The 9,655-nt window shown below is 68.3% G+C and overlaps 3 protein-coding genes across 3 annotated transcripts in view; 2 read left to right on the forward strand and 1 right to left on the reverse strand.

Annotated features, from left to right (window-relative positions):
• H696_02955 (hypothetical protein) overlaps positions 1–1,395 on the forward strand; it is a gene marked incomplete at both ends in the record, with an annotated part of 3,393 nt that extends 1,998 nt beyond the window's left edge. Inside the window, one exon of the mRNA XM_009496838.1 lies at positions 94–1,395. Within this exon, the coding sequence (XP_009495113.1) occupies positions 94–1,395 (1,302 nt within the window). The remainder of the gene's footprint in view (positions 1–93) is intronic.
• Positions 1,396–2,057: 662 nt separating this feature from the next.
• Positions 2,058–6,086, forward strand: H696_02956 (hypothetical protein; the record flags this gene model as incomplete). The annotated part of the gene is made up of 5 exons (XM_009496839.1): positions 2,058–3,305; positions 3,458–4,248; positions 4,293–4,836; positions 4,965–5,203; positions 5,292–6,086. 5 exons carry the CDS (start codon positions 2,058–2,060, stop codon positions 6,031–6,033), a joined length of 3,564 nt encoding a protein of 1,187 aa, XP_009495114.1. The 3' UTR covers positions 6,034–6,086.
• Positions 6,087–6,299: 213 nt separating this feature from the next.
• Positions 6,300–9,655, reverse strand: part of H696_02957 (hypothetical protein) — a gene marked incomplete at both ends in the record, with an annotated part of 9,887 nt that continues 6,531 nt past the window's right edge. Inside the window, 4 exons of the mRNA XM_009496840.1 lie at positions 6,300–7,272; positions 7,448–7,795; positions 7,881–8,815; positions 8,903–9,251. Of these exons, the coding sequence (XP_009495115.1) occupies positions 6,300–7,272; positions 7,448–7,795; positions 7,881–8,815; positions 8,903–9,251 (2,605 nt within the window). The remainder of the gene's footprint in view (positions 7,273–7,447; positions 7,796–7,880; positions 8,816–8,902; positions 9,252–9,655) is intronic.

The raw sequence follows: 9,655 nt of genomic DNA on the forward strand, positions 1-9,655 counted from the left end.
CTCGCTCGCTCGCTCGCTCGCTCCCATGCACAAATGCACACCCACATGCCGGCTCGCTGTGCACCCCACTGACATCGCTGATGCTCTGCACAGGCCATGTCCCACCCGGACATCCTCGTTCGCCCGGCCGACATGCGGAGCTATCGCCTGTCCGGGCCTCGGGGATTGAGTTCCAGCAGCACAAGTCGCCGGTCGGCTGGGAGTGGCATTTACTTTGCCCCGTCCGGCACGGCCCTGGCCACGGCCAATCCGCCGGGGTCTACCGAGATTGCGATGGAGCGGGTGCGGATCTCCCGGCCGGAGAATGCGGCAGCCGGCGCCGAGGCGGCCGGCTCCACCGCGACAGGCGCCCAACGGAGCAGGGCAAACAAGCCCTCTCGCGGGCCCACCTACTGGTCGGATTTGGCATCTTCCAGCGGGCGAATCACCGGCATCGGGGCCTCGGTGGATACCAGCCGCGGATCGGGCAACTTCCCTTCCCTGGCGGATGTCCATGCGTCGAGTGCCGGCGCGGCCGCGGCCGCCGCGGCTCCTCCTCGGCCACCGGTGTCCGTTCTGCGGGCACAGCGCGCCGCGTCGGCGGCCGCCGTTGCCTCGGGCGCCGCGTCGGTGCGGTCTTCCTCGGCCGCTGCCAATTCCTCGGCCTCCGAGCGCATGGTCACCCTGCGGCCAGCCCGGCGAACCGTGTCAACCGGCTCGTCGCCGGCCCTGGCGCGCATGGTCAACCAGGCGGCCTCGGCGTCGGGCACCGCCGCCGGACGTGGGGCCTCCCCGGCCGCCCCGGACACCTCCTCCATGCGTGTCCTGACGCCGGCCCAGCTGCCGGCGCGGCCGGCCGCCCCGACCCCGGCCGCCGCCCCAGCGCCCTATTCGGTGGTCGGACGCGGGGCGGCTTCCGTGGCGGCGTCCCCTCCCCTGCAGTCGACCTCGCGCCAGGCGCGCAACCGGGCCGTGCCCCTGTCGGTGGCCTTGTCGGCCCCGGCGGCGGTCGGCGCGCCATGGTCGGCGGCTGCCACGCCGGCCATTTCCTCGACCAGCGCCTCGACCTCGACCAGCGCCGGTCGGCCGGGCGCGGCTGCTCGATCGAGCCCTGCCGCCTCTCTCGATGACTTTGCTCCCCTCTCGGCGGTGTATGCCTCCCCGACTCCGGAGCCCCCGGCTGCCAACAATTCCCGGCGCAAGGCTGGCCAACCGGCCGCGGCGAATGCCGGCCAACCGGCCCCGCGCCGAGTGCTCCGGATTGTGTCGACCCCGGGCCGCCGCGATGCCCTGGTCAATCGCGCTGCGCGCACGGACTCCGACCTGACTGGTAGCCTGGCGGTCAAGCGCTGCCCCCAGTGCTCCTGGTCCGGGCTAGCGCGCGACTTCCACACCCATGAGATGTCCCACTTCTGAGGGAACCCCCTCCTTCTTCTCCCCTCCTCGCTCCTCCCTTCCCATCTCGCTGCCTCTCTCTCTCTCTCTCTCTCTCTCTCTCTCTCCTTTCAGATCCGCGTGTGTCCCGCCTCGCGCGTCTTTCTCCCTCTCACATCCCGGGGCTGCGTCGCATGTGAGGGCACGCGTGCGTGTGTCTGCGTCTCAGCAGGCGCCACACTAGCACATATGCCCTTGTGTGCTTTTCTCCGACACCCTCCTTGCTATCCTCTGGCAAACACCAATAGAACACTAGAAAATGCCCATCCGTTGGTAGCCGGTCGTTACTTTTTAAACTCCTGCGTGCCATGCCGCGCCGCGATCTTGCCCGTCCCCCCGGCATTGGGGGGCTCCCTGCCGTCACGCGCCGCGGGCTATCGCCGGCTTTCTTGCTTGGTGCTGGGTCTCGGGCTCGGGCAGGGTAATGTCAATTCTAAGAGCAGAAGGTCTGGAATGGACGGAGTCCCTGCTCTATACACTATCCCTTCCTCCCTTCCCTCCTTCTGTCTCTCTTTCTTCCCCCCCCCCCCGCCCCTCTGTCTCTGCTTCTCCTTCCTGGTATTTCGTTACATTCCTCCCTTTGTGCCACATCCTCCTCCTCGGGTCCCCCTTGCCTGTGTGGCTTTCTCTCTTCCGCCAGCAACATGGGCTCGTCCCCGGTGGATGTCCACTTCTCGGACCTGGTCAAGTCTCCTGGGGACTCGGGGCCCAGCGCCGAGCCCACCCGGGACACGGGCTCGACTTCGCTGTCGGCAATGAGGGATGACGACTTTCCCATGTCGGACTTCGAGATGGATGACATGCACTTCGATGAGATGTTCGACATCCCCGACATCAATGGACCTGACGTCGGCGCCGGCGGGCCCGTTGATGTTGATGCCATCTTGGATGAGCTGGGCTTCCTCTTTGAGGGCGACGAGGAGGGTGCTCGCTCGGCCCCGGGCCCGGTGCCTGTGTCGCACCCTGGGGCGCCGCGTGTGCCGGACACCTTCACCCTCGTGGCCATGGGTCAAACGGCCAGCTCGCCCGGTGTTGCCCTCGCTGGCGGAATTGCCCATGTCATGCCCCCGGCAACGATCGCCGGACCCAAGGCTCCGACGCATGCGGAGTCTTCGTGCGTCCCGCGCGCTGTGGGGCGCGGCGCCAAGTCCTTCGGCACTGGTGGCCTGGCGGATCCGGTGTCCTGGTCTCGAATCCCGAGCATGGAAAGCTCCCTGAGCGATGGTCGACTGTCAGTTCGCCTGGAGCCCGGCACATTCAGCCAGCCCCTTCGCTGCCCTCGGTCCGGCGTCACGGTCTTTGTGGGCCTGGGCCGTCGAAATGGCCCTGCCGATGGGCCGGCGCCGTCGGGCAACGCGTCGGATCTCGGCGTCGCGGCCCTTGCATCCACCTTCGCACGGGGCCTGGCCCGGCTGTCCGCCACATCGGAGCACCTCCAGGGGGTCTGGCCCCTGCCATCGGCTCCGCTGGCCGTGCAGCACTTGCTTCTCTCCTCCAAGCATTTTGCGGAGGCCGACAAAGATGACGAGCACCCGGGCTCGCGCACGGCCCCGCTCCTTGGCGAGCCGATGGCTGTCCTTCGCCGTCGAGCCGAAGTCCTCCTGGCGACCGGTCGTGCACAGGCCGCCGAGTTGGCGGCCCCGGCCGGGGCCCAGCTTGCCCCGGCCGGGGGTGTGCTCCTGACCGAGCGCTATGCACCGCGGACCTTCATCGAGCTGCTGTCCGACGACCGGTCCAATCGCCGGGTGGTCTCCTGGATCCGGGCATGGGATTCGGCGGTCTTTGGGACGCCGGCCCCGCGCCGGGGCCCCTCCTCGAGCGCCAGCGCAATTGGCGTCGGTGACCAGGGCGAGGCCGGGCCGCTGGACGCCCTCGGCCGTCCATCCAAGCGCGTGCGTCTTCCCCTTCCCCCCCCCCCCTCCCAATCTTTCTTCCCTTCGGCCGTTGTGCTTGTCGCCAAGTGGGCTTTTTTCCTTCTCTTTGCCGGCCCACCTGCCTGGCCTCCTGCTCTCTTCTCACAGGCCCGTGCCATTGCGAGGTGTAGATGCTCCTTCTGAGCGGCCCTCCCGGTGTCGGTAAAACCACGCTGGCCATGCTGGCAGCTCGGATGGCCGGCTACCAGCCGATCCTGATCAATGCCTCGGAGGACCGGTCGCCGGCCGAGCTGCGCGAGCTTATCCTGGCATCGTCGGAGAACCACACGCTTGCCGCCCAGGCCGGTGGCTTTGGCCTGGCAGCCGGGGGTCTGCCCAATTTGGTGATTGTCGACGAGTGCGACGGGCTCTTTGGCGGTGGCGCCGGGGGTGGCGGCGGCGGCGCGGGCAGTGGCGGTGGGGCATACAGCGCCATGGAGTCCCTGCTGGCGATCTTCCGCGAGGATGGTGCCCGGGAGCGAGCCCCTGGCAAGCGCCGGGCACGCATCCTCCGCCGGCCGGTCCTCTTTGTGTGCAATGATCCATATGTGCCGGTTTTGCGGTCCCTCCGTCGGGAGGCATTGCATGTGGCCGTCCCGCCGACGGCCTTCAGCCGCGTGGCCCGGCGTCTGTCGACCATTTGCGCGCAGGAGGGTCTGCCAGCCGACGCGGCGGCGCTGATGCTGCTCGCCGAGCGCGAGGGCGCCGATCTGCGCGGCTGCCTGAATGTCCTGCAGTTGGCCCTGGCACAGCGCCGGCTTCAGGCGGCGACAGCGCACGGGGCGCCCGGGTGGCGTCTCTCTCCGGCGGCCATGCGCCAGCTGCTGGAATCGAGCCGACGCGACACGAGCACCTCCCTTCCGAAGGTCCTGCGGGCGGTGTTCACCCTGCCGGGTGGCTCCGGCTCCGGCTCCGGCCACCGGTCTCTTGGGGATTTGCTGGACCTTCTGCTGATGGCGGACTCAGATCGGAAGAGCGTCGTGCGGTGTTCACCCTGCCGGGTGGCTCCGGCTCCGGCTCCGGCCACCGGTCTCTTGGGGATTTGCTGGACCTTCTGCTGATGGCGGACTCGGACCCGGAGCGTCTCCTGGACGCGTGCTTTGTCAGTTACGCCGGGTGCCGAGCGCCGGACGCCGTGGTCGACCGGGGGTTCGGCTCCGCCCGGGGGAGTGCCTCTCTGGGGGATTGGTTGCACTATTTCGAACGGGTGCGCCGCGTGTCAGCCGGCGTCGACGCCGGCGGATCCACCTACCCGGCCTTGGCGGTGGCAGCCTTCCATTATGTGTGCGCCGTGCCGGGGTCCCTGGCCGGGGGCATGTCGCTGTCTTGGCCGGCGCGCTTCCCGCTCGAGGCGCCGGTGACCGGCCGAGCGGCCGAGTTGCGTGATGTCGCGGCTGTCTGCGCCGCCGCCGCCGGGCCCGCATTGCGCTTCCCAATCCAGGCTGAGGGGGCCTTCTTGTTGGATTATTTGTCCTTCTTGCCGGCGCTGCTTGCGCCCCCGAGCCGGCCTGTGCGTGTGCTGTCTGCTCTGCGTGTTTGTGTTTTTTTTTTGCCTGTCTTTTGGTCGCCCTTATCCCCTCGGTCCAACCTCACGCCCTTTTTTTCGCTGTGCCTTTTTTTTTTCCTCGCTTGACGCAGGGGGTCCTGGCGGCCGGTGCCGTTTCCGGTCGCGATCGCGGCCGGACACAGCGCCTGGCCGAAACCTTCCTGACCTACGGGCTGCGTTTGGTGCCCGTGCGCCTGGAGAGCCCACACGAATGGGACGCCGGCGGCCGGCGCAAGCGCCAGGCCCTGGGCGGTGGTGATGGTGATGATGATGCCACCGGCCCGGGTCCTGCATCCTCTTCACACGCCACTGACAGCTTTGAGTTGACCCCGTACGTAGATGCCCGGCCCCGGTCGACTCCGCGCGCCCTGTGCTATGATTGACATCCTTTCCCCGGCCTCCCCCTCGCCCTTCTTTAGACCGATCGATCGGCTGGCCCTCTTTGAGGAGGAAGGCCACGCTCTGGGCCTCGTCGGCGGCGGTGGCGGCGCGTTCGGCGGCAAGCGGACACATGGCACCCTGGCCAATGATGCGGCATCGGCGGCTGTCGCGCGTCGCAGTCATCCAGCCTTCCCGGTGGGCAGGCAAAGCTATGCCGCGCTGGCAGCGCTGCATGCGGCCATCGAGGCGGAGCGCTCACGCCGGGCAAATGCCCGACTCGGGCCGCCGGCACCGGCTCCACCGGTGTCAGCTCCGGCCTCGAGCTCTGGCCCGGCGATGGCCGCCGCGCACCCGGTGCAGCGGGTCCTTGCACAGACGGCCCCGCCCGTTGCCCCGGGCTCCCCGAAGAAGGGGGATCCCCTGACCCCTCGGCGCATTGCCGCGCGGCATCGCGAAGTCACGGCCCTGCTTCATGGTGGGGCCGGGGGCTCTGGCTCTCGCACATCCGACAGCATGGTGGGGGCCTCCGTCGCTCGGGACTTCTTTGGCCGGGTCATCGGCGCGTCTGCCGCGGCCACCACCCCGACCGCTTTGCCACCCGACGCACTGGCCACCACTGACATGGCTGCCGGCGAGCCCTCCAACGAGGCACTCCAGCTACACCCCGACGAGGCGACATCCCCGGAGGCGCCGGTGCCGACGATCCGCTTCTGGTATTCCTTCAATGAGGGCTTCTCCAATGCGGTCCGCCAGCGCGTGGATATCACCTCGCTCATGTAGATCCCCGTCCCCCTTTCCCAGGTGACAAACTATACTCTTCTTCCTAAGTGTCCCCCTTCCTCCGGTGGCTTGTGTCTGTGTGTGTGTGTGTGTGTGTGTGTGCAGCTCCCCACGCCTGCTGGACCCTTTGCCTGTGTGTGAGGGGTGCCTTTTCTTCTTCACATTTTGGTCCTCCGCGGCCCCACCCTCCCCGCCGTGTCGTGCTCGTGCGAGTGTTTGCTTTTTTCGTTTGCCCTTTCCGGGCATGTCCCCCATGCGAGGGGCTTTCATTTTGACGATGGGAGGCCAAGCCAAGACCGGCACCGCCGCAGGAATGACCCGCTGCCCGTGCCCGGGCGCTGGGCATCATCATACATGGCGAGCAGGAAATTCAACATACTGGCCTGTTCGATGGTTTGGCGCACGGGGTCCAAATACCCATGGTGGTCGGCCTCCAAAAGCCCGGTATCCAGATGGGAGCCGGCTGGGAGATCCAGCACGCGGAGGAGGGTGAGCGGAGCCGGGGCGCCGGCGGCGGCGGCGGCCCGGCGTCGAAGGGCGGCATACTTGGCCGCATGGGCGGCCGGGGCCCGGCGATCGGTCAACGCGCAGGACACCCAGGCCGCCGTGGTCCAGGCCCCAGCCCCGGCGAGGCCATGTTGAAGTCGATGAACGGGGTCGGCCAGCTGGGCCAACTCCGGGTCACTGGGGTCGCCCCACTCCCGGCGCTCGGCGGCCCCGAGCAGGCCGCCACCGGCGGCGGCCAAATCCGCCGCCACATCCAGGAAGCCCGACCGAAGGACCGCCGCATCGAAGAGCCCCGGCTCCTCGATGGCCAGGGCCGCGGCCGCAGCCCCGGCACTGAAGGACCCGAGCGCAACAAAGCGCCCGGACTCGGCCTCGCCACGTGCCCACCGAGCCGCCAAGCGAATGTCCTCCACCGTGCGAAGAAGCCGGCCGGCTTGTCCGGTTCCACTCCAGTGCCACCCGGTGCCACGTTCGCCCCCTCCTCGTGCATGGACGACCGCCACATCCCAGCCAAGCCCGAGCAGGATGCGCTCCGGATCGCCGAGCCCCAAGCGCGCACTCTGCCCGTAGGAGCCATAGGACTTGAGCAGCAGCGGCGCCGGGCCCGGATGGGCTTGCTGTCCGGTGAAGTAGGTGACTGGTATGCCGGAGGCCCCCAGCAGGAGCGGCTCCACTCCAGCAGCCGCGGAGGATGTGTCCACCTCAGCCGCCGCCAAGACCCTCGGCATCAGGCTGGCTCGCAGCATGTCAGGAACACCGGGCGGGAAGGTTCGCAAGGGGGATGTGGGAGATCAAAAAAAAAGAAAGAAGAGACCAGTGTGCCCTTCTTCCGCCACTTCAAAGGAAGCAGCACGCCCCCAACCGCCCCCTGTCAATCCAGGCAGCAACTTGAAGAGGGTCCGCGTACCGGGCGTCTGGCTGGTCGAGTCGGACCTCAGCCAGACTGGCGGAGGTGCATGGCCCGCGAACATAAAAGTACACGGCTGACGGATCAATCAGGGGAAGGCCATCCGGGGTGTAGGCCACTGGCAGGCCGGGAGTGACTTCCAACCCGGCGGAGGCCACGCAGGGGACCTCATGCCAGTGGGGATTTGGCATGTCGGTCGGGGCGTCCACCAAGGTGGAAGGAGCCAAAGGAGGGGTGATCCTGCGTACAGGGCGTGGCTGCTCATTCGGCGTCAAGAGGCCCTGTAGGGGGACCTCGGTGACGGTGAGGGTATCCGCGTTCAGGATTGCCACCGAGTGTCCAAAGCAGCTAGGCCGGGCGCCGGGGGGCGCGTGTCAGTCCCAAGGCGCCTCGTTCGGCGGCCGCGCGAACACCCCTAATGGGGAAGACATACCCATTTCCATAGATCACCACATGGCCGTGGCGGATGTCAAGTGACTCGATGGTTCGCATGTCGGGGCCCGGGTCGTAGGCCAAATGCCAGCCGGAGCCGGGGCCACGGCTCGAGCGGAAGAGCCGCAGGCCCGGGGCCGAGGCCGCATCGGCCGGTCCGGTGGCAAGCAGCCAGAAGGAGCCATCAGGTCCGGGGGACTGGCCAAAAAAGCACGTCCCGCCCCGATGGCGGGGATGGATGCAGAGCAATTCCACAGCGGCCCCGGGCATGCCGGGCAGGCTGACACTTTGCAGCGTCTCGTGGGGCGGGGCGGCCGGTTCGCCGGCCGAGCGGACGGCCCACACTTCGCTTCGGTCGTGCGATTGAACCAAAAGTGACAGCATCTCCGGGCCCGGCAGAGTCCCCAGGCCGAGGAACATCGACGGGTCGGGCTCGGTGAATAGGGACACCGGTGCCGGCATGCCGGAAGGAGTCGGTACCCCGGCAAGCAGGGCCGCCGGGCGGCCGGTCTGATCGGCCTCGAGGAAAAGCAGCACACCGCTCTCGGGGAGGCCCTTCCCGCCGGTCGCCAGCCAGCAGGGGCCTGACGCTGTGGCCGACAGGCGCTGAGGGCGAGCCCCGGCGGCCGCGGCCCCCGGCCGGGTGACATACAGCAAGTGACTCTCGGAGCCCGGAGGCCCGGCCAGCAGGACCGCCGCCCACCGGCCGCACAGGGATTCACTCACCGTGATGACCCCTCGATCGAGGGCTCGAGCAGCCTCGGCCACCAGGCCTGGGTCATCACCAAGATCCGTTGGCCGGAAAACCAGCTCATCCGTCGGCCCGGCGGTGTGCTGGCCGAGGGTGCCAGTCGAGTGGGGGCCCGAGCTGCCGGGCTCAGCTCGCCGACGGTACATGGCCCCCCCATCGACAAAGTAATCGAACCCGACATACGCCTGCGAGGGTGCCATGGAAGGGTGGGCGCACATCGGGGGTCAGCAAGCACCCTGCCGGACTCGGCAATTCGGGCTCCATGGACGCACCGGATTCAGCGGCTCCCCGGGCAGGGCCAAGCTGGCTTGCTGCCGGTCGAGGCTTTCCATCAGCGTCCCCACACGCCGGACGTGCGCCCCGGTCCAGCGCAGGGCATGGTCATTTTCCCGAACCAGGTGCTGAAAGGCCGGTGCCTTGCGAAGGGCAGCACCGGCGGCTTCCGCGACATCGGCAACATCCCCGGAGGGAAAGGCGCGCCGAATGAAGTCGACCTCGGTGACTCGCTCCAGCTCGACCAGCGGGCCCTCCCAAGCGGGCGGCGGAGAGGAAAAGGACCGGGTCCAGGCACATGCAGCGCCAGGCAGCAGGCGCCGACCTGGCCGAACGGCCAGATTGACCCTGGAAAGGTGCAACATCGGGGGTCAAAGACAGGGCAGGGCAAGGGAGCAGGTGGGCAGGGGAGGGGGGGGGGGCGGACAAAAGTCGGGAGATAAAAAAGACCCACCACACCCAGGCGGGGATGTGTGTTCCCTTTCTGCGTGCCATCCTCCCAGGCACGGTCCCCCCCGCCCCCCGCCCCCCGGTTCACCGACGCCCCCGGACGCAGCCCGCGCGAGATCCGATCGCGAGGGACGATGGCGCACACGCGCGCGATGCATGGTGCATGTGAGCGTGTTTACGTGCGATGGGTGCGTGTGGTGGCGGGCAAAAAAAGTGTATTGTCGGAGCGTTGGCATGTATTTGTTCCGGCATTGTGCCCCGTCTCCTGCCAACAGGCAAGGGGGCTGGGCCGGGGGGGGGGG

This window comes from Fonticula alba, assembly GCF_000388065.1.
Source record: "Fonticula alba strain ATCC 38817 unplaced genomic scaffold supercont2.4, whole genome shotgun sequence".
Lineage (NCBI taxonomy): Eukaryota > Rotosphaerida > Fonticulaceae > Fonticula > Fonticula alba.